Source organism: Neltuma alba, unplaced genomic scaffold (genome assembly GCF_004799145.2).
Source record: "Neltuma alba isolate B1F8T4 unplaced genomic scaffold, ASM479914v2 tig00004621_pilon, whole genome shotgun sequence".
Lineage (NCBI taxonomy): Eukaryota > Viridiplantae > Streptophyta > Magnoliopsida > Fabales > Fabaceae > Neltuma > Neltuma alba.
Genome location: NW_021633792.1, coordinates 5,454 through 30,419, shown reverse-complemented (window position 1 = coordinate 30,419; position 24,966 = coordinate 5,454). Strand labels below are relative to the sequence as shown.

Below are 24,966 nucleotides of genomic sequence, written 5' to 3'. Positions count from 1 at the left end.
TTAGGCTTTAACATAGGAGGAGTGAGGGATTGGTGAATGTGGAGACCTCAAAGAAGGTGACATAATAAACTCATCGAATCTTGCGGAGAAGTTCGCCCTCAAACTCTTAATAATGTTTTGCATATTTTTCATTACTTCCACTGCTTTCTTCGCTTCTTTCCCCACAAATGCTCTGATCCTTCTCAGTGCTACTTCCATGGTTTCGTCATCCATGTTCGCAAAGCAAACCCTGTACCACCCAGCCTCACTGCAGCTGAAAGACGATCCTGGAGATATATTCAGCTTCACTTCATTCACTATCACACGCCATAGCTTCATTTCTCCTTCAACTGTTTGCTCTTTTAACAGACTTCTCAGGTTCATCCAGCAGAACAGGCCCGCGTTGCTTGGAAGGCAAGTGATTCCCATCTTCTCAAGTCCCTCTGTGAATAAATTGTGCCTCTTGGCCAACCTTCTTGAGCTTTCTGCTAGAAATCTGTCCACAAAATCATCATCTGAAAGCATCGAAGCGAGCACGTGTTGAGTCTGTGAAGAGACTAATCCAAAGCTTGACATTTTGCGAGCACAGCTCACCACAGTGTCGTTGTATGAGTAAACTATCCCGACTCTGAAGCCAGGAAACCCCATGTCCTTCGAAAGGCTATAGACTATGTGAATGAGATCTCTGTTGCAGAACTCCATTTCTTGGATGATCTCAGAGACACTTACAAAGCTTGGTGTGCTGAACACAGTGGCTGCATATATTTCATCACACACCAAATGGATGTTCTTTTCACTGATAAAGGTTACTAGGCTTTTCATTGTCTTTCTGTCTAAGGTGGTGCCTAAAGGGTTTGATGGGTTGGTTATAAGCAAGCCCTTCACATTAAGGTTGTCTTCTTGGGCTTTCTTGTAGGCCGTTTCAAGAGCTTCTTTCGTTATTTGGAAGTTGTTGGAGCTGTCAGTGTGGACAGGAATTATTTGTACCCCAGTTCGCCAGCACAAGTCACGGGCATATCTGAAATAGGATTTGAACTACATGTGAGCAAAATCATATATCTTTCTAACGAATAAAATCAAATTGATCGAACATATCCAGGTTTTAGTCGAGCAATATCGACTATATTAATTTGCGGGTCTTAATAATCCACACCACAAATGCAATCCTTGCATGAATGGATGTGATAACAGGACAGGGTTTAAGGATTTTAAGAAATATCAGGTAAGGGAGCGAGGAGTTTAAAGTTAATTGAGCTCCCAAGGTCAACGGCTAGTAGGGTCCACTGGTCAACTGCTCTTTAATAAGTATTTTTCTTTTGATGAAACACTGCTTTAAGTTAATCAGTGATTCATTTGGATTTAAAAAAGAGACTCCATTCACATGCTTGTTGACCTCTTTCTATTGCCCTAATTCATTGAATCAAATGCGATTTGAAATCACTCTTAACAGACATATCGCGTGTCATGACTGCGTAAGTGTCATTCAGTGGAGTTAATAATTGAGGCGCACTGAACATGAATACTGAATATTTATAAAAAGAGAGTGAAAAAGGAGGAAAGAGAGGGGACATACGCTGGATAATAAGGAGAGGGAATCAGAAAAGCATCTCCAGGATCAGCCAAACAGAACATGATGACCTCGTTTGCTCCTGTTGCTCCTCCACTCATTACTATCCGATCCGCTTCGAATTTCACCATCCCTCCATTCACTTTCGACATGAATTTTGCCACACCCTGCACATAGCACAAACAATTATTCCTCCACTTCAGGTCATCTCATGTTTTATTCAACATACTGATAATCAGTAATAATTCATGGTCTCATACATTTCGGAAGCGAGGGAGGCCATGATAGTCCTGAAAGATGGCGACATCTCTGAAGTTATGAAGTCCTTGCGGAGTGCAAATGGAGGCCTCTGGATTGTTCCTAATCCACTCTTGTATCAGGTCAAAGCACAGCTGAAAAATAAACCAAATCACACACACATATACACACACGACCGAGTCAGTCGACCAATTCATCAAACACCTTCTAATCAGTTTTGGTGATGGATGGATGTTGGTGAATATATAATATAAAAACCTGATTTTCAGCAAGGCCCATCTGGATGACTCCTTGAGGGTTGTGCGTGGGATGAAACGGGTCTCGGTCGTAAGCCTTCCATCCATCAAAATACGGAGAGTTTTCCCCGTGTTTGTCATTGATGGCCATGTTAGACAGAAGCTGATGGCTCTCCTCATTCCCCAAACCCATTCTTAAATTTACAAGTGAAAAGGAAAAAAAGGAAGCTAAGGTTCAGTTACTAGGAGGTGTTGTAAAATGGCGAGAAAAGAAACGAGAGAGGTGAAGAGCCAAGAATTAATTGTGAGTTGTGGCGATGTGGTGCTGATGCACTGATGCAGAGGAGTGGGAGGGAATGGGAGAATTTATAGAGGAGCACTAGTGGTGGATGCTATGTACGGTAAAGTTCACTTTCCAGTCGCCCTTTTGAATATCTCATCATATACGCCACCGGCCTTCGTGGAAAAGTCTAAATTAAAAATCCAAAATCATGCTGTAAAATTAACAAAAATCACTTGTAATTTTGACACGCACTGAATGATAAATTTACTTAATCCAGTAAAAGTAATGTCAATTTATATATGTTTTTTTTATAGGCACATGTATCTTTTTATTGAAGATAATTTTTTTTTGAGGCACCCTCGAACACTAAATATGGGCACCGCTCTTAGCGAATTCAAACTTTAGCTCATCATGTGTGAGCACTAAATGCGTGAAGTAAATGGGTGAACCAAAGTTTGAATTGAGAGGTGTCCACATTTAATATCTAATAATACCTTAAACAGGATTACTTTCAATAGGAACATATTTATACCTACCAAGAAAAAAAAAACGTTCGAGATTTAGAGAACTCTTATCTCATGCGGGCTTGGTTTAAATTCCTCCCTACTGCTTTATCTGTAATTTTGTACTATAAAATATAAGATAATTTTGTTTTATCACTGTAATAAACACCACATATATATATATATATATATAACAATGTTATCAGCAATTTAAAGGTATAATTAATAATGATTTCTCGTCTTACAGGTGACTTTGGTATATTAAAAAAGTACTTAAAAAGTTTTTTCATGCAACTCAAAACAAAACTCTTTCCATATAATTATACCTTGTATTTTGTAAAATTATTTTTAAAAAATCTAATAAAAAAAACCCTCTTAGTTGTTTAAGGTGCTAATAGCCGTACAATGCTAAGGTTACAAGCGTGTTAGGTCAAAATTAACGGCACATGTGAAGAGCCATTGTCACCGCAAGTCAGTAAAGCAGAAAATTTTCACTAATTGCAAGGATGCACAGTTTCTTAATATTCACGGGAGAACACGTACGCGACTACGCGTTAAGAAAATGCATTTGTTTTAATTTTTTATTATTTAAAATTTTTGTGAAAGAAATTTAAATATCCGAGTAATTACAAATTAAGAAAAAGCATATTGTATATCCGAACTAGGTGCTCCCTCCAATTAGCTAGTTCTGACGTTTATTTTGGTATTAGATATATCTTATTAATTTATTTTATCTCCTAAATTTATAATTTTTTTAAATTATTCCTATTAATTACATATATAAATGGAGTTTTTATAAATAGAAACATTTTAGAAAAATTAATACACATTTATTACAAATAATTAACTTAAATAATTTTTTAATATTTATAAATTAATTACCTACCTTCGTATTTTAATTTTTATCAGGCTGCGCATAACAAGCTTAACTGCGAAACTGAATCCCAGAGTGACTTGCCAAACAAAAAAGGGGGAAAAAAGAAATGAAAGAAAGAAAAGGTCGCGGATCATCATCGTCTTGGTATTTCTTGATTAGTAATTAGTACGTCCCGGACTTAATATAATAATTAATTAGAGGTTGAATTTGGTCATAGCTATAGGTATAAGATCTTAATCTACTTTGTCTTTTATTTTTTTTCAAAATATCTCTTTTGATTATAAAGGATTTATACTAAGAGGTAATTCTAATAATCTAATACACATGATTGAAGATGATAGTTTAAGAAGATCAACATATATTTATAACGAATAACTAATTTAACTAATTTCTTTTAAATATCTTCAAATTAGTTATTTTATTTTTATATTCAGTATTAAAGGTAGTATATTGAGTTGGAAATTTGGTCGGAGAGATTTTGTAACATTTTAAATAACTTACTGAGGATGACATATAGAGTCGAGAGCTGTACGTCCTGATTTTTTTTGATCTGAACGTCCTGATTATTAAATACTATTAGGTATGATGTGATGATTTTTCTTTTAATTTTACATGAACAAGTTTAGTGTGAACAAGTTTCCTTGATGACCTGAAATATTATTCTTTGAATTTTCAAAATGCAAAGTGGATCTGCAGGCTTGTGAATTGGGAATAAAATTTTCGGTAAAAAAAAAAAGAATTGGGAATAAAATCGACGATTAAGTACAATACAAGATTATATTGTGAAGGTCAGATTGTAAAAGTCAGATATGGGGAAAAAATGTCAAATGGATGCGTAGGTGATGGATGGACTAGGAATTATTATTCTTCGACAAATCAACATGTTCAGACATAGTCAATGGTTTATATTTTCAACGTCAAAAAGTTTATTTAACTTGCCAGATATGTATCGACCCCATTACATATTTTTTTCCGAAATAAAAATGTACGTATATGACCTGAAAATAAGTATAGCACGTTCTTCATGATTTTGGAAAAAAAATTACACACGGTTCTCCTGTTGCAATTTACCAGGTAAATTTCAAAATAAACTATTATTTGTCAAAATATATATATGCATATTACTTCATACTAAAAGAAAAAAATGGGACTATAATTGTGCAATGTGAAACATAAATTCATTTACGATATATTAACCCGTTCTTAATATAAGAGCTAGTTGACTAATTTGAGTAGATTAAAAAAATTAGTTATGTTAGTTATTAGTAATAAATAGGTGTTATCTTTTATAAAATATCTTTACTAATCAAGTATATTGATTAAAAATTTTATTATTACAAGGACTATTTTAAAAAAATAAATAAATATGAGAGGTAAAATAAATTAAAAATTTATATTTAAAACTAAAATAAAAATTAAATTAGTTTTTATATTAAATACTCCAGTTATAGGCAGAGTGTGCTGGAGAATATATGGGCGTGACGCGCGTGCGGAAGGTAACGTCTCCCATTTTGTTGGACAACTCGAACGTGTTTCACAGGCTCCCATCACTCCTTGGACTTCAAACCCTTCTCTGTTCTTTCATATTCACCTCCATGTACGGCTAGTTGCAGTGTCTTGATAATGATCCTGACTTTTCATTACTGTCCGTGCTAATTATAAGACTCTGTTTATAGACTATAAATAGAGTCTTATAATTAAGACCAGAGGTACTAATTAACATCACAAAGTAACTTATGCTACCCTCCTCATTATTAATTTAAAAACTACTTAATTAATTTAATTAAATTAATAAAACTAAACGAATTACTTAGTTCTAACAAATATGATATGATTCTCTTAAAATACCCCATGTCACGCTTAGATTATACCACCTCTAGTTCAAAATATAAGCTAAATTTTGTTAGAAGAGCTTTTTTTTTTTTTTTATAAGATGACGTTCATTTTGGCTAAGCATTTAATATGTTTTCTTTTTCAATTTTACTCACATATATTCTCTTTCTTTTCTGATTCATTTATTATATCTTTTACGTATTCTCTTCATTAATAAGGGCATATTTTGAAAAATATATATATGCATTACATATTTATTGTTTAAAATTGATTTTAACTAATTTTTTTTATAAACATAAATGGATAAAGTTTGGCTTATATTTTGAACCGAAGGAAGTATATAAGTTTATAAATCAATCTAAGTCGCAGAAGAAAATTTTTGGGAGACTTTTAACAAGGGAGGGAGGCATGTGCCTTGCCTAATTGACCCTGGTGCTGCTTTTGTGTTAAGCGTGAGCTTGCCTTTGTAATTAAAAAAAAGGTTTATAAATTAAATAAATTAGTTTAAATTTTTTTTGATAAATATGAGATATAAAAAGTTGATTATGAGATTTTGTATTTAAAATCAAAAGCAACTCTCCAACTAACTCATACATTCAAAACAGGAGGAATATTGTAGAGATTATGACACTAGCTTCCTTCATTACTCGCTCTTATCAATTACTCCTTCTAGTCCTCTTTATAAGAGCCTAATAACTAAATTATGTGATTTAAAAAATTAGTTAAAATTAATAAATATGTAAGAAATGAACTTTTTTTTTCCAGGCATGCCCGTATTTATAAGGGACAAATTAAAAAAAAAGAAAATATAAAAAGGAACGTAGTAAACATTTTAATTAATATAATACACGAGATTAAGTAGGCGCAAAATAGTACAAACAAATTAAACGCTGAGACAATAACAAGTGCATGGGATCTTATAAAAAGAATCAAGACAATTCAAATTTCAGATTCTTATTTAAAAACCCAGAAGGAATAGGCTTTAAAAGTTACAGTACTAAATCATTAGATGTATTATAATAAATGGATTAAAAGATTTTAAACAGAGCTGATGAAGCGAGATGGCTTCAACCCGCACCTTGGTAGCTTGATATTTTTTTCAATCCGAACCCACCTTTTTGGCGGATTGAACTTCCTCAGCTATAGAGTTTTAAGTATATTTAATAAAGATTTACGAGTCGAAGATAAAAACAAGTCGTAAAGCAAAGCATGAGAGTTTGAGTTGCTCTTGAGTTGCTCGAGTTGAATCAAAAGTTTGAGAATTAGGTGATGGTCAAGTTGGGGCACGCGGTTCATGTACGAACGGAAGTATAAGTCCATATGCATGCGAAACATGATTCTTTAATTTGCATCTTCGTCACCTTCTTTTAACCCAATAGAAATAGGAAAATATAAACATCTCTTTTACACCTCACACCCCATCACTGCTTCTAGTTCAGAATTAAACATGTCTATACATAAATTACGTATTTTTCTGATTTTTTTACCTCAATTATACACGTGGACAACGATTATTATGGGCTTGTTTGGTCCTATTCATTCTTTCATGTTCTTAGAAATATTTTTTAAAACTGGTTTTGAAAGGAAAAAATTAATTGAAAAAATATGTACGAATCATTATCTTGAAAAAAAAAATTATAAATAGTAAAGTGGGGAGTGACGCGACAGAATAAGTTTCTATATATTTACATAGTCTTTTAATTAATAAAAATACAATATCCCCGCGTCTTTTCTGATTTGGTAAAATAAAACGTAAACATTTAGATAGAGATATTTTAATATTTTTGTTTTTAAGAACAATTTTTATTTTTTTTAGAATACGTAATAAAAACATATTTTTATTTTTTTAACAAAAACTGTTAAATCTCTTGTTAATTAAAATAGCAAGCAAAGCAGGCCTATTTTTTTTTTTACAGCCTATTCTTAAATATATATATGTGTGTGTATGTGTGTGTATATATCTCGCTTGCTGTACATTTGTTGTCGCATTATGTCGATGTAAGAAGATATCAAAATAGATGGCGGACGCGTCCTGATTATGGGAATTGGACTGAAAGGAATTATCAGCGAGAGATTAAAATGATCTCATTTTAAATAAATTAATTACTTGTAAAGGATGATCACGCAGTAAAAAGAATAAGATCAAGCACACAAAGTCAGCGTAAAAGATTTGGAAAGAATTTCATATGACTATGAGAAGCATGCAGCACAAAAAATTAAATTACATTGAATTTGAACCGCCGATTTGTGAAGTGACAGAGATCGACTAGGATCTAATTAAAATGACATTATTAGTTACAAACATGTTGCAAATTATAATTATGTTATAATTTACTAAGAGTTAATAAGAACTTTGATCTTTCAAGTTTAACTTTATTTTGTTTTGATCCCTCAAATTTCAAATCATAAGTTTTGGTCCTTTAAGTTTTTTTTTTAATTTAAAACACTTGTCCCTACATTAAAACCTATGATCTGAAACTTGATGAATTAAAATTAAAATGAGTACAACCTTAAAATTATGTTAACCCATTGACTGAAGATTGGAAGATGTAAATTTTGGGGGGAAAAAAACAGCTTGTGAAAAAAACTTAACAAAAATGTTTACCGACAAGCTGTAGATTGCAAAAGATTTTTATAATTAATTAAACTTATAAAATTTAAGCAACTTATAGCATATTTTTAATTATTTTTTATACTTATAATTGACGTTAATAGATTTGAAAATAAATTTTTGGAGCTTAAAACAAAACTATTCTGATTACGGGGGTATATTTTTATTTTCCACAAATCCGTGGTTATTGATTGTTAATTAATTCATGGTTTAAGTGATCATTTCATTCCGAGTCATTTTCCGGCAGATTTGATGTGACAAGCCTCAAAAAGGCTAGCAGCTAAGCACGGGGGTTGCTCAAAAACACGCGCCATCGGTTAATGAATGACCCCCCTGGTTTTTTTTTTGGGTCAAAAAATGACCGCCTGATTTGTTTGGTTATTGGCCACGACTTAACAGATACTTGAAAGTCAACGGAGACACAGAGACCGGGGGCGGGGAATTAACTTTTGTAATATGTACTACCTACGTTTTAATTATAAAAATCAGTTGATTAATTTGATAAAAATAAAAAAAATAAATTGAGTTAGTTATTTGTTCTAAATAAGTGTTGTCTTCTCTAAAATATCCTTGCTAATCAAGTGTATTGACTATAACTATCATTGTTAGAAAGACTCTTTTGAAAAAAAAGAGTATAATAAACAAAGTGGATTGGGGTCTTATATTTAAGACCAAAATAAAAATTAAATAGGATCTTATATTAAGAATCGGAGGTAATATAATATCTTCAATATTTTTAGACAAAATAATGGTCTTAGTTATATGCATGCGTAGTGGAAAGCGATTAAAGCACGTGCATAGTTAAGAATTTTGTTAGCCAAATTGCATAATTAACATCTAGAAACAACTAAAAATGAGAGAATTAATGCAGAAGCTAAAAGAAAAACGAGTTTGAGTTGCACAAAATCGATGATTGTAATTTAGAATTAGAAGCATTGCAACAAATTAAAGAGACTCTCTTATCGAAACTTTGACTGATTAATTAATTAATGTCGACAAATAATAAATATCTTTTTTCAAACTTACAGCGCTATACCTTTTTATTTTTTTGAATGCACTTTGTGAGTCTTCAATTCAACCTAAGCCAACGTTATGACTAAAGCACTCAACAATTAAAATAATCAAAAACAACAAAACCTTAACACTTTGCCGAAGCCACATACATTTGTTGTAGTATATATTAATCCAACAATATTATACTAATAATAAGACCATAGTGATTAATTAATGCTTGCATATCGATGGGCAACACCACAAATACAATTGAATAATTTATAAATACTTTTTTTTTTTAATCTGTAGTGCGTTTGAAAAGGATGCGCCTGGATTTTGTGTCTGCTAGTTATGGTATATATTAGTCAATTATTAATTAGAAAAAGTATGTCAGTTATTGAAGCCAAACTAACACAATTTAATTAAAATACTGAATGATACTCTACTTACATGCCCAGGCAGCCTTAAAAGGAGTAATTTAAAAATAATTTAATCATTAGCTTTATTTGAGAAAGCTTTGAATAAAACACAATTCATAGCAAACGATGAGCAATTGAGTTCATGAAGGTGGATCGGTCATAGACTAATCGTCAAAGTTTTTTGTTTTTGTTCTCGATAGCCTAATCTCGTATTAATTAATGTGTTCTTTAGTAGTCTTCAATTTATGTGAATATTCATATTACATGTTTTTATGAATTGATAATTAATAATTCTAATTGGAAAGCCGAAATTTTCAATTTGGGGAAAGAGGATAAAACATTGAACATTCCAAAAAAAAAAAAAGCTAACTATTTTTATAGTTTTTAAGAGAAAAATATATATATAACTGCAGAGGAATGTTAATGTTGAAAAAACCAGCACTATATTGGATGGATAAATTAATAAATCGGTCTTAGGATAAGAAAAGAGAAAAAATGGCCAAAGTGCGGCCGTGAATATCACTACAACCTGAATAAAAATATTTTCATTTGTGCTGCCAGCACGTGGGCAGCTGTGCCATGCACATAATCACTCACGCACGTACTTACGTCAATTACCTAATAAAAATTAAAATTTAATGGCTGCAGTGAGATTTACATAGTTCGAATTAAATTTTCAACAGATAATTTCTCTTTGAGAAAGTGAGAGTTAAAAGATAATTTTTATTTTAGATTATACACATTAAAATATCAAACTCGTCCAATTTTAATACTCATCACTTGAGTGGTAATCCATCAGCTTCTCATTCATTACTCATGAGCTTATGGTTATAATAAAATAAATTTAGTTTATTAAGGAGTATTATTTATTAAATCATTTTTATTTTAAATTCTAGATATATTAAAATAAAAAATTATTTAAAATATAAAAAATTTAAACTGGATTCGGACTATCCAAAATCAATCCAGATGATATAAATTAATATGAGTATTCCCCGTTTATCTTTTTTATGGGCATGAAATATGCTTCATAACCCATCTAAACTGAATCCTAAAATTTCTAACAATATTCAAACTTAGACCAAATATAACGATGATGAAGCTGCCAAAGTTATACAAGTATATATAAATGCAACATCAATATGCATGCTTGCTCCTTTTCCTACCATAGGCTTAGTTATGTATAAAGCTAGTGCGTGATGAGTGGGTTAGCTTTATTAGCAGTATCCATCTCTTCTTATTAAATTTGTCTTTTGAAGTCTGCCAGAATGAGCCATACCCCAACCTTCTCTTTCAATGAATCTGAATAACTTACTAATTAATTTAATTACCACCACAACAAAAAATGTATGGCACAGTCTCAGCCATTCAGACCAGAAAAAGAGTGCGTGTGTGTGTGCATGTGTGTGTGTTATAGAGTAAAGGTTTTAATTATTTGACCATTATTCCTATAAACCATTTTGGTTCGATCTCGTATGGTTTACATTGAAAGGGACAGTTATATCTATAATTTTAAAATGAGTGGCAAAAATGAAAGGCTGAAGGAAAGGCAATATGTTCCTGCAACTCTGAACAAGTGCCATGTCCATTAAGGCAACAAATTAAATGGGTTGGCTATGCTCATCTGTAACAAGTTCTCTAATCCTGTTCTTAAAATGTTAGTATTTAATAGAATTTAATTGTAAATCCATATGAAATAAAAAAGACACATGACCATGTGTGATTAGAGAACTTGATGTAATAGATATAAACATAAGTTTTGTTTTTAACTTAATGCAAAAGGAGAAATCTCACATATACTCCTCCGGTCTTTAATATAAGACCCATTTAACTAATTTGATTAGATTAAGGAAGTTAGGTAAGTTAGTTAATTATAAAAAATGTGACATGTTTTTCCTAAAATACCATAATAATTTTTCTTAATACTCATTTTTCCTCTTCTACTTGATTATGGTTGAGAGAGTATTCATATGGGTAGTTTAAAGAAAACTGATAAATAAAAAGTGAGTCTTATATTTAGGACCAAAACCAACTCAACAGTTGGATCCTATATTAAGGACCGGAGGAGTAATTAGATTTGAGCTAAAAAAAGACAGACACACTCAATGTTTTAATACTCTTCCCCTTTTGGGATGATCAACCTCTATCACACAATCGTACTCTTGAAATTACGAAAACATTATCCAAAGTCAAACCTCTCAATATTTAAATTTCTGCAAATAATAAATAATCTCTTATTATTGATTAATCTATTTTTATTTAAGAAATAACAAACTATCCAGATCTTTTATTTTTACGCGTATAGTCCTACCTAGCTAACAATATATGGCTCGTGACACTCTCACACGACCTGTAAATTAAGCCTAATCACCAGAAACAAAGTAGCTGAATGAAGAAGATATTGAAATTATGGCAGACAACATTTGGAACCAAACCCCCCCCCCCCAAAAAAAAAAAACTGTGATGTTGCAGTGCCCATCGGATAAGTTAGAGTGAATTAATAATACACCTAAAATTTGAAAAATGTGATTATCATAAAGTTGATCGACGTCTTCATATGGATAGGTTGAGACTAAAGATATTAGAGGTTTAAGAGTGGGTTTTTCCCGGTTTGGCCGTCGGCAGAAATATCTTTTAATTTATAGCCCTTCCAATTTAATAAAACAATTCAATGTCGACAGACTCGATCTAAATTAAAAGGAAAATAATGTACTACTATATGGTTATTTATATAATATTTTTTCGGGTAAAAAATATATGTAATATTGTTACTTACTGGTGTAACGTTTGCTATAGACATATACCAGTTAATCTATATCATATTTCTTATAATTAACTAACTTACCTAACTTTTTTAATCTAACGGGTAAAAAATATACGTAAGATATGTTACTTACTAGTATAATGTTTGCTACAGACATACACCTGTCAATCTACGTCATGATCATTAACTAATACGAAGCTAATAATGTATGATCGCCTGCAGACATTGTAAGCCACAAGTCAGTTTCATTTGACTTTGTATCATCATTTGAAAATTAATTATTCCGTCTAAATATAATTATTATACTACCTCCGGTTTTAAACATAGGAACTAGCAAAGGATTTTTTTTTTTTGGGGGGTTGGAAGCTAAGAAATTTATTTTGATTTGAAAGACAATATTTTAGTTCAGTTCACCTCCCAAACCAATAATTTTTTTTCAAAGTGTCCCTATTGATTAGATATAATTACTGAGAAAATTTTCATCGAAGGATATTTATAATGTATATGATTAGAAAGTGTATTCTACAAAAATCAACACATTTTTGTTATAAATAATTAACTTTATTAATTTTTCATGATACTATGATAGGTTTTAATTTTACAATGGAAACTGGCTCGATCCTTACGTGACAGCTTTGAGATGTTGACATCTTGCAAATAGGGGCATATTCATATTAATATTGATTGAAATTGATAATAGGATGAAATTTTAATTAAAATAAGCATGTAATATTATCAAAAGATATATATATCTATCGTTATTTCATTACAAAATTTAATAGTAAAAATAATGAAAAGAATTAGTAATTTTCCCCCCTAAAAATACGTTATTTCTTGCTGTACGTGAATAAAGAGTGTCAAAATTTCCCATGTGTCACGTCTGAAAAGGGGGAAAAAGTATGGCATGCACGAACAAATTAAGCATAGACATGTTTGAACTAACATTGAATGAAAGCATGATGAATGAGCTGTGCTGTGTTATATATCGCTATTGAAGAGTATGGGTTGCTATAAATTAATTGATAAGATGATCATCATATATATATATGTATGTATTATACTATTGAATATTTATAACTATAACTACTCCCTCCTAAATAAAAAATCTAGTTAATTAACCTATGAAAAATAAAAAAAATTGGCTAAATTACTCATTTATATTTATTATATAAAAATATGCTTCATTTTTTAAAAAACCCTTCTTTTGATGACGATATTATGAGGGTAAAGAAAGTGAGAAAAAATATGAGGTTAATAAGAATCGTATGAAAGAAATATTTTTTAATAAAATTTAAATTTTATATTTCAGACCTATATTTACTATAGAGGTAAGATAATATTTGTTTGGGTTAATATAATCTTTAGTTCTTCAAAAATATTCTCATTTTAGTTTTGATCCTTCAAGTTTCAGATCGTAAGTTTTGATTCCTCAAAGGGTAAAATAGTCTAAGTTTTTATTGAAATATAAATACCAATATTTTAAATAGAAAAAAAATTGAAGGACAAAAACTAAAATAAGAGTAAACTCGAGAATCAAAAATTATATTAATTCTATTTTCTATTTGAAAAATCAGACCCTAACAACCTCAAATTGGAAATAAGATCAAACCTGAGTGATCTCTCATTTGTTGCTTTCGTGTTACTAAGCTACAAGTTGACCCGCAAGGAGTAAACACTGCCAGTATTGGGATTATCGATAAATATGTTTTAAAAAAAAGAATTTGTCTTAATTTATATAAAAATATTTTTTTCCCATAAATGTATTTTTGGCGGCTTACCAAACACCTCAATTGCGCGGAAGGACGTTAAAGTGAGGGAAAGAACATGAGAAGGAAAAAGTTGGCAATGAAATCATGCATAGCGTGTATGAGTTCAGCGGTACGCGGAGCGTGTGAGACGGGAAAACCTAACACGCATGCAGTATGTGTGCCCTTCCCAATTACACCTCTGCTCTAATCATAGCCCTTCCCTTTCCGTCATTTTCATTTTTTGCAAGCTCTTGTTTAAAAGAGAATTAATGTGAATGACAATTACCAATTACTTTTCCGATCATTAATATAGGACCTATTTAACTAATTTGATTAGATTAAAAAAATTAGGTAAGTTAGTTAATTATAAAAAATATGACATGTTTTTCCTAAAACAACATAACCATCTTTCTTAATACCCCTTCTCTCTCTTCTACTTGATTATGGTTGAGGGAGTATCTATAAGAGTAATATAGAAAAATTAATAAATATAAAAAATGGGTCTTATATTTAGAATCAAAACCAACTCAACAATTAGATTCTATATTAAGAACCAGAGGAGTATCATATTGGAACCCATTGATAATTAGTTTTTTTTTTTTTAACATCTCGTTATGATTTTCCTTTAAACCAAATCATTCTTTTTTCTTATCTCTCTTTTTTTTTTGGATGAAATAAAATACAATGGAATCTCTCGTAAACATGAATACCATCAAAATCAAAATATGAAATACACATTACTAAGAGTGAATGTGTGATTTGAATATGCCATGTGCCTCCCTCTCCCCAAGAGATGGGAGGCTTCCTTTCCATGCATGCCTGCCACGTGTCTCCCCATACTCTCCTTCCAAAACTTCACTTTTTAGTTTGTTCCCATTTTCCTATCAAGTCTTTGCCACCCCGGCCGGCCGCCCCTAAGTCTCATATTCTTCGATAGTTTAACCTCGTTACCTAGCTCCTTCGATCATACGAAGCACTGGATAACGCTAGATTAAAAAAAAAAAACATGAATTATACTAATACATCAGATACATTGAGCAAAAGTATTAAATATCCTTTAAATTTTATAATTTGTCTTACAAACAGAAACAAACACGTAATGAAAGATAGTTATTAGTCAATTCATTAAATTTATTGAAAATACAAAAAATGCCAAATTTATTTATACTTGAAATCATGAAAACATATTGATGAGAAGTGAAAAAATTGTATTTAATTTTAAACAGGAATGATGTTGGAAAAATATAATTAATATTTTACTTCATGACTTATAACGGAAGCTTAATTTTTCCTTTTAGAAAATGAATTAGGAAGTACTCAGTAATATATCGCAATGAACTAAAATGAAATTTGGTTGAATTAATGAGTGGCCAGAAAAGAATTAATGTGTGGGGCCAAATGGTGTAGCCGCCCCATGAGGACAAGGCTGGGGCGCATTCCTCGTATGGTAATAAGTTGAGTGTCTTTGACTCGTGGGCCCCCTTTTTCTTTTCTTCAAGGCCGACCATTCCTTAATTACTTTCCAACTCTTTCTTCTTTAGTATTCGCTTCCATATTCCTCCAATTTACGTATTCTTACAATCTCATCATGTTTTTTCCAGGTCCCAAAATAAAAAAAAAACACTTTGATCATATTTTACATGTTTACCATCCTCGTATTTTTAAGCTCATCATCTCTAAAATGAGTAAATGACCATTCCTTACTTGTATTTTTTTTTTGGGCGCTTAATTACATTATAATTGAGGATAAGATGCTTCAAAAAAAAAAACTAGGCTGATGTTGCGTTAGCAGGATAATTAAAAATAAGATACACGTCTTCTTTTAATTTGGCTATGCTCTTAATAAATATATAATTTTTATAATTTGTAACTAAAAAGTTAGGCTGGCAGAAAAAAAACTAGAAAGTTAATTATATGTTTTTACACACGTCATTATTATTAGGAAATTACATACTATTATGCTTTTATTAAAATATAAAATGAGGAACCCACAAACTACTGGACATAAGTTTTTTTGGCCCAAAAAAAAGCTTTTTATTTTTTATTTCCTAACTCTTTTACTTCAGGTTAGAGTTATAATTAGTCTTTCAGTCAAAGACACACACACACAGGTAACTTCCGACCAGTGTTTCCCTAGAAATGTTCCGAATCTATTGCTTCCCCTGTTAAACAAGTCTTCCAAGCTCAAAGGATATACATAGGACCACTTAACATTTAGGGGGGGAAAACAACGTAACAAAGCAAGTCTCATAAATGTCACAGCTTTTAATATCCCTTTTTACACACATGGGAATTAGAAAGCTAAAGCTATTCACCGCGATACTATTCTTTCACTCTTTATACTTATTTTCAAATATATAAATCTTAAATGAGAGAGGCCGTGGGTTCAAAATCTAAGAGAGTATGTGATGGATATGTGAGTGGGTTTGTGTTCGCGTTTTTTTTTTTTCCTTTAACGCGAAATGATTAGATCGGTGTAAAAGTTAAAAAAAAAATGTAAATCTTGGAGGGGCAAAAAATAAAACTTGAAAATATTTACATAGAATTCAAACGTGTATATTATATTTAGAATTGGCTGAGTCAAACATTGTCACGTGACACGCAGGATGGCGAAGGAATTCAGTCAGTGATTCTTCATTTCTTTCCTCGATGGTCGGCAAAAGAAGGCTTGGAACTTCAAAGCAGACTTTGCCATTTATGGCTTTCTCCTCTGCCTATAAATTCCCACCCTCTTTTCTCCATCTCTGCACTTCATCGCTAACAACTCTATCTCTAATATCTTCTTGATCTTTCCCTCCTTAACACACAACACTACTGTGACCCTTCAACTTATCGTCTTCTTCGTGTTCTTTTTATTCAAATATTGAAAGATGGGTTTTGGAAATGAGAGCCACGGGCTTCTTTCAAGGATGGCAGTGAATGACCAACACGGAGAGAACTCTGCTTATTTTGATGGATGGAAGGCTTATGACAGAGACCCATTTCACCCCACACACAATCCTCACGGGGTTCTCCAGATGGGTCTCGCAGAAAATCAGGTTTATACAACCACAGTTCCGATATTATAGAACACTATGATTGCAAGGTGTTTGATATGTTGACTGACTTGTACATATGGGTTCTTTTCATTTTTTCCCTCTCAGCTCTGTTTTGATCTGATACAAGAGTGGATGAGAAATCACCCGGAGGCTTCCATTTGCACTCCCGAAGGGCTACACCACTTCAGCGATGTTGCTATCTTTCAGGACTATCATGGCCTCCCCAAGTTCACAAAGGTATAAACATATATCTATATATATATATGATATATATCAACTATATGGTATAGGGTTGATACTGAGAAATGGGCTTTTTTACTGTGTGCGATTTGCAGGGTGTGGCAAACTTTATGTCAAAAGTGAGAGGAGGAAAGGTGAAGTTCGATGAAAGTCGTGTAGTGATGAGTGGGGGGGCCACGGGAGCAAACGAGGTCATAATGTTCTGTTTGGCTGATCCTGGAGATGCTTTTCTCATTCCCACTCCTTATTATCCAGCGTATGTACCCTCTATTTTCTATGTCCTTTCAAATTCAATGTATCTTCCCGTCCCACTCACCTATAGTTAAGAAGCAAACATATATATGTGTGTGTTAATATTCTCTCCCTTTGAAATTGGCGTTAGAAACACAATATCTTTGTCTTGATCAAAGAGGAAATTAGTGACTACAAATACTTAATTAAAAATCAACAAGTAATTAAAGTCCTTTTGCAGTTGGCATTATTGAAATCTTATTTGTACAGCTAACTGCTTCTCTGTCGGAATAAGAACTAAAACAATTAACTGTTCATTCGACCATGAAGAGAAATATACATTGATCGTGATAAATAAGGTTTTTTATTATTATGTCATATATTTAATGTGTGACGAAAATTAATACTTTGACACGATTCATTTTATTTATAGTCAATTTGTGACAGTAAAAAATTCTTCATATGACTACTAATTTCTCATCTACGGAACTCCGTCAGCTCACGGTCTCAAGACATCATATTGTCCAAAAGATATTTTTCAAATGGGAATCGGTTCAATGAATTATTGCATACATATAGGTCAAAAAGATTTGGGTTTTCATTTTTTTTTTTAAATCCAAAAGAGAACACTGAATTAACAAAAGCTTAGTGGACCCTGCAGCTTGCAACTGACCTTTGGAACCATATGAAAACCTCCATGAATGATCTTTTGCAATTGTTAATCTTGTTAAGTGTCTAAACATCATCCCTTTTGCTCTTTCAATGCCCCAGTAATCTATTATGGACCCCTATTGTGCATTAGTCAAAACAAGAGACTTTGTCAGGATCATAGACGACAAGCTTAATTAATTATCCAAGTCCAATACGTTCGTTGGTACATATTTATAAGAATTATGATATATATGGTTTTACTCATATATATTTCAAATTCAATTTCAGATATGCTCGTGACTTGTGTTGGCGAACTGGTGTACAAATAGTTCCTGTCCACTGTGATAGCTCCAACAACTTCCAAATAACTAGAGACGCTCTTGAAAGAGCCTACAAGAAAGCTGAAGAAGACAACATCAATGTGAAGGGTTTGCTCTTAACCAACCCATCAAACCCTTTGGGCACCACCTTAGACAGAGAGACGATGAAAAGCCTCGTAACCTTCATCAACGAAAAGAACATCCATTTAGTATGTGATGAAATCTATGCAGCCACAGTGTTCAGCACACCAAGCTTTGTAAGTGTCTCTGAGATCATCCAAGACATGGAGTTCTGCAACAAAGATCTCATTCACATAGTCTATAGTCTTTCAAAGGACATGGGCTTTCCTGGCTTCAGAGTTGGCATTATTTATTCATACAACGACATTGTCGTCAGCTGTGCTCGCAAAATGTCAAGCTTTGGATTAGTGTCTTCACAGACTCAACACATGTTGGCTGATATGCTCTTAGATGATGATTTTGTTGATAAGTTTCTGGCAGAGAGCTCCCAAAGGTTGGCTAAGAGGCACAGTTTGTTCACAATGGGACTTGAGAAGATGGGGATTACTTGCCTTCCAAGCAATGCCGGCCTGTTCTGCTGGATGAACCTGAGAAGTTTGTTAAAAGAACAAACAGTTGAAGGGGAAATGAAGCTATGGCGTGTGATAGTAAATGAAGTGAAGCTGAATATATCCCCAGGATCATCTTTTAGCTGCAGTGAGTCAGGGTGGTTTAGGGTTTGCTTCGCTAACATGGATGATGAAACAGTGAAAGTAGCACTGAGAAGAATCGAGGTATTTGTGGGAAAAGAAGGAGAGAAAGCAAAGAATGTAATTAAACGTAGGCAACGCACGACTGGTCTGAGGGTTAATTCCTCGTCATCGAAAAGATTTGATGAGAGTTGGCTTATGTCACCTCACAGTACTCACATTATGTCTCCACATTCACCAATTCCTCACTCACCCCTTGTTAAAGTCACTTAATGGTCAAATTAGATTTAATCATTAATGTATCAGTGTATCAATATTAATCTCACTATCATCATTATATGAATGTTATTAACGGTTAAAGTTTAACTGCTGATAGATCATTTTATGAATAGTTACAAATTGTGAAGGTTCTAATATTTTTAGCTAATTTTTAGCTCATTAGTGCAATTTGGTTAGTTAAATGGTTAACTGGTTGTTTAATTAAGTAACTATGTGCTTCGGTTCAGTTTATTCTGCATATCTAGCTCTTTTTCTTTTCTTTTCTCCTTCAAAGATAAAAAAACAAATCAGATGTATTATATTCCCATGGGGTTTCCCTTCTTTTTTCCTCTTTCCTTTATTAGACTAATAGAAAACAGAACAAAAATGAAAAGCAAGAAGAAAATAAACAAAGGAAACAAGAATATAAATAGATAGAAGAAAACGGAAAGGAATAGACAAGCTAGGTAGGGAGAAGAGAGAGTACAAATTTGATGCTTATCACTGTACTACATTCTTGTCTAGATTTTTAGTAATGATTTATAACTAACATTTTGATTTCAAGACGAAAAATAATTTGTGTATTCTTAAAAAAATTCAAAAGAGATTTGTGAAATTTTAAATATAATATAGTAATAAGGTTTTCTTGAAATTTAAAATTTAAAATAATATCAACCACATGTATTTACCTATATGATCTTGCACACATGAAGATTGCGTGAAAAGTGCATCAAATAATGAATTCTTAAAATAAAACAAATTAACTCTCAACAATAAACAAAATATTACATGTTATTCCATTGTGTATTAATTAGAAGTCACCGATATATATATAGTCCAAATAATACATGTAAACCCATTGTACGTTAAGACAATAGAAAATGAATTATTGGTTGGGCCAATATATTATACTCTTCCGGTCTTAAATATAAAACCTTTATACATACTAGTATAAAAATCTTATATTTAGAACTAAAAAAATACGTAAATATATAGATGATGTGGTGGGGAACAGAGGCGAATGTGATGGAAGGAGAGATATATAATTAACGAAGTTACAGATTGAAAAGGGTATTAATGAGATGAGATTGATCGGATGTTTGTACTTGTGTTTGAAAAATGACTCCACCACAACACGAACTTTCCGACTTGCTCATTGTAGTCGTAGATATGACGGTGACCCCCCAATTCATTCTCAGCCATGTTAATTACTTCCTACCGATATAATCTTTTAATTCTTTAAACATGATTAATTAACACAAATAATTTCCTTAAGGTTTTAGTTAAAATGTTAATTTCTTGCATTTTTACGGGGGTTAATATAATCTTTAGTTCCTGAAGTTTATTCTCATCTTGATTTTAATCCATCAAATTTTAAACTATAAGTTTTGGTCCTTTAAAAAGTAAAATGATTCAAGTTTTTATTAGATTATAGAGACAAATATTTTAAATAAAATTTTTTTGAAAGAATAAATCTTATGATTTAAAATTGAAAGAACTAAAATCAAAATAAAAGTAAACTTAATGGAGCAAAATTTGTATCAATCTTATTTTTAAGTCATGTTTATAATAAGCAACGTTCAATATTATATATTCCTCCCTCTAGTGAATGAAATATAATAAACTAATTATAAATACGTACGAACATATATATATATATATATATATGTTCAATTATTAGTTGCGCACGGACGTAGGAGGCCCTTGAGAAATTGGGATGATTTCAACATCTAATCTGCAATAAAGACTGGAGAATCAAATAGACCCACGTAAACCCAAAAAAGAAATATTGAACACTCAAAGATAAGGCATGTGAAAGTGACACATGCTGTTGTTTCCTCCAAGGAGCCAGTTCGTACGTGCGGCATTACCAATATACTATAATCAAAATAGAATTATAATAAGATCTTAAAAGAAAAATAATTATCAGTAAATTTCAATAACAAGTGAGTAGTTGTTATTTAATATTATTTTGAGATTTATCATTATATGCTGTTCTCTTATTATTAAAATTTTTTAATAATTATATTTTTTTTAACTTGGAACTTCATAATAATTCTTCTTATAATCAACCTTTTGAATGGAAAGGGAAGGAGAAAAGAAGGTGATTTTTTCAACCCCCATCTATATATATCATCAGATCACATCCATGAGATCATAACTAAGATCCAATGATGAAAATCAGAAAAGACATATTGATTAGTAACCCCCTAATCAATAAAGCTGGGATGGGAGTTTGAGTTCTCTCAATTTCTTCTAGTAGGAGTTATGAGTTGCTGGGGCTGTGGGATCAGAAAATAATTAAGGAAGCAAACAAATCAAATGATATAAAATCTTAATAATATGTCTTATATTAATCTTTGATCGCGGTGACTTATGAATGTGAAAAGGGGAGAGGGGGATCAAATTATTGGATTAGGTGTTAATTAATTAGTCGAAGAGCTGGTTCGCAAAATCCCAAAACGAAATCGAGCCAGCTGCCTGGCTACTTTATAGCTCACTGTGATGTGTGACTGAGATTTATTTGGAAAGGCTGGCCAAGTGATGAAGGGAGAAAGCTTGATTATGATGTTTGACAATAACACTTCACCAAATTAAATTCGTTTGGTGAGTACTCTTATGTCATACATATATATGCGTGTGTGAATGTATATGTGCAGCTCAAGGTGGGGACAAAATTAGTCGGTTCGAGATCTAGGTATATTATAGGTAACATGGAGGATTCTAGGAAATCTAAAACGTGGGTTCGTACATTCCATGAAAAATTAATTCCATGGCCTTAGTTTTTAGAAGGGTCGTAATTTTTGTTTTAAAGAAAAACTGACTTTCATTACCCATTTATGCAAACGAAAAAAAAGTCTCTTTCAAAGCTTGACACTTTGGCAAAACCTCTTTCTAAATAAAAAAGGGAAAAAAAATTAAATTCTTATTATTTATATTGTAAAAGCTTGGATAAGTTGAGTTATGAAAAATTGCTACTAGAGTTATACTAAAATGTGCTTTTAAACTCAGAAAACACTAGAGATTACTATTCAATAAAGTTCTTATATTGAGAATGAAACTAATGGAGTGTTTAGATAAAAATCAAGTAATAGTTTTAAAAGTGATTTTATGATATACAAAATAAGTATATGAAAGAATTTTATCTTTACTTGTGTGGGGAAATCCAAACACTCCTTTTAAGCCTATAATCTTAGTTATGAGTTATATAAATAAACTTAATCAGACCATCATTTGTATCTGTTAACACTGGATTTCCTCATTTTTTATTAGAAGGGAATTGTTGACACTTTGATCCCCACCACACGTTTCAATGATCACCGCCTTAAACTGACTGGGTTGGACTGGGCATTAATCATAGAGAAAGCACAACTTGTGGGGACCTTATTCGAGACCACAGCAACTACTTGATAAAGATTTTTTTTTTGGCAATAAGTTTTCTTCCCAGTACTGCCTATGAGCATATATTTTGAAAGGCTTAAGGCTATGTTGAAATTAAGGAGGTGAAATCAATATTTTCAGTGCCTTTCTAAGTTCTAAAGAGCTCACGTAGAATGAATATTCTCTAAATATGATAAATATTATTTAAATTATGTCTCACAAGTTTTGTATTTTTAATTTTCTTTTCTTTTCTTTGCCTCGCAATACCAAACATATATATATAACAAAAATCAATAGAAGATTCAACAATTATTTGTTCAAAGTTGGGATTTAGCTGTCTTTCACTTTTGAGTTCAATCATTGATACTTATTAATAATTGAAACTACCTTAGCATCATCTACATATATATGCAAAGCATCAAATTGATTCAAATTTATAATCATTATCTAAAATCATCAAACTCACACCCATAAATGACACGAGAGCGTTCTCTTCTAGATTTATAATCATAATCTCCTTGATGTGTTTGTATCCACATATATCTCATAACTATCAATAATTTTTCTTAAGTTTTCGATTTATGATATATATATCCGAGGCATGGAGATAATAATTTTATGGCAATCTAGTGATGAGTCAATGTTTAAATTCAATAATTTTTGTACTTGGATATTTGAAGTCAAGAGCAAACTGGTCTCTATTATTGACAGATTAGATTTATATGACAATGCAAAGAAAAGGCCAAACGTTAAACTCCAAAGTCGTAAAAACCCACTTGCAGAATAGATAAAACCTCTCACCAATCAATGTTGTTAGCCTTTCATTTCATATATATGTGATTGCTAGCCCCTCTCTTCTTTCCTTTTCAGATTCAATATTTCAACATTTCGGAACTCTCTGCAAAATCTTCTCATTTTTCCACAAATTATCAGCTAGACAGAGTTATTAACATTACCACAAATGCACACACCCCTTATATATCCTATGTGCTAAATAATATATAATTTATTGTTATTCATGAATCATGAATATATATATATATATAGTTGACTCATTTCAAACCATATATATGACACAACCTGAGACAGAATTTAGTTTGAGCACATTTAATGGAAAGTCGATATAATGTACTCATTTCTTCATTTTGTGTTCCTTCTGTTCCGAAATAATGAGATAATGCAGAAGAATGACATATGATAAGAACAAACCAGTTCAAAACTAGTAGCTACTATCCAGGCTCTAATTAAGGCTCTCAATATGGAATTTGTCTTTTCAGAAAAATTTATTAGTGATAATTGTTTATTTCTTTCTTTTTTTCTGCCGTCAGAATCTGTCATAATCCAACTGTTATTCAGTTATTGTTCTGTTGATGATGAATGGCAATTAATTAATTATTTTAATTGGTCATCAAGGCTAATTAATCAGTTGATTAAATTGCACATTAACAAATTGAGAGTGACGTGAACGATTGACCCTGATTATCAACATCGAGCCCTTCCATTCCATCCGAAAGTGACACAAAAGCATATCACAATCATAGATCTTAACATAAAGGTTAAAAGATTTTTTTTTTAACACAACATATATATATGTGTGTGTATATAAATGGTCCATGCATGATTATTGATCAAGAACATCATCAGCTTAATTAACAATAATCCTAGAGAAAATAAGCTTTACAAATATTCTTTATTCACAAGATCTCTTGCTAATATTGCCATTAATTAACTACTCTGATTAATAGTTCTAGGTTCTAACAACTATCCTAATGATTATATAGAAATATTTTTCAAATGGAATGGATAGCTTCCAATATTCCTTCAGTCACAGGATAATTATATTAAAGAAAAATAGACACATTCATGTTAAATAAGGATCGATGTTATTACTTCCGGTCTTAATGATAACATCTCATTTGTAGACTACAAACTACAAACGAAGTCTTATAATTAGGATCAGAGATAGACTCAAATGAGAACTTATAATTAGAATTGGAGATAGTATATGTGTATAAAATTCATACCTCTTAATTTAATTACCTCTCTCCAAAAACTGAAATAACTAC

At 31.7% G+C, this 24,966-nt stretch overlaps 2 protein-coding genes across 2 annotated transcripts; one reads left to right on the top strand and one right to left on the bottom strand.

The window, feature by feature from the left end:
• LOC114745349 (1-aminocyclopropane-1-carboxylate synthase-like) lies at positions 1 to 2,233 on the bottom strand. Its single transcript, XM_028933504.1, has 4 exons — positions 2,063 to 2,233; positions 1,807 to 1,938; positions 1,553 to 1,713; positions 1 to 997 (listed from the first exon to the last, which is right to left on the bottom strand). Exons 1-4 carry the CDS (start codon positions 2,231 to 2,233, stop codon positions 1 to 3), a joined length of 1,461 nt encoding a protein of 486 aa, XP_028789337.1.
• Positions 2,234 to 16,941: 14,708 nt separating this feature from the next.
• On the top strand, positions 16,942 to 19,534 carry LOC114745351 (1-aminocyclopropane-1-carboxylate synthase-like). Its single transcript, XM_028933506.1, has 4 exons — positions 16,942 to 17,109; positions 17,215 to 17,346; positions 17,445 to 17,605; positions 18,520 to 19,534. The coding sequence occupies exons 1-4, from the start codon at positions 16,942 to 16,944 to the stop codon at positions 19,532 to 19,534; spliced, it is 1,476 nt and encodes a 491-aa protein (XP_028789339.1).
• The last annotated feature ends 5,432 nt before the right edge of the window (positions 19,535 to 24,966 follow it).

Coding starts and splice junctions, on each gene's coding strand:
- LOC114745349 (XM_028933504.1), bottom strand. CDS start 2,233: ATGGGTTTGGGGAATGAGGAGAGCCATCAGCTTCTGTCTAACATGGCC. Junction 1,714..1,806: donor GCCTCCCTCGCTTCCGAAAT/GTATGAGACCAT, acceptor TGCTATGTGCAG/GGTGTGGCAAAATTCATGTC. Junction 998..1,552: donor CCCTCTCCTTATTATCCAGC/GTATGTCCCCTC, acceptor ATCCTATTTCAG/ATATGCCCGTGACTTGTGCT.
- LOC114745351 (XM_028933506.1), top strand. CDS start 16,942: ATGGGTTTTGGAAATGAGAGCCACGGGCTTCTTTCAAGGATGGCAGTG. Junction 17,110..17,214: donor TGGGTCTCGCAGAAAATCAG/GTTTATACAACC, acceptor TTTCCCTCTCAG/CTCTGTTTTGATCTGATACA. Junction 17,606..18,519: donor CCCACTCCTTATTATCCAGC/GTATGTACCCTC, acceptor ATTCAATTTCAG/ATATGCTCGTGACTTGTGTT.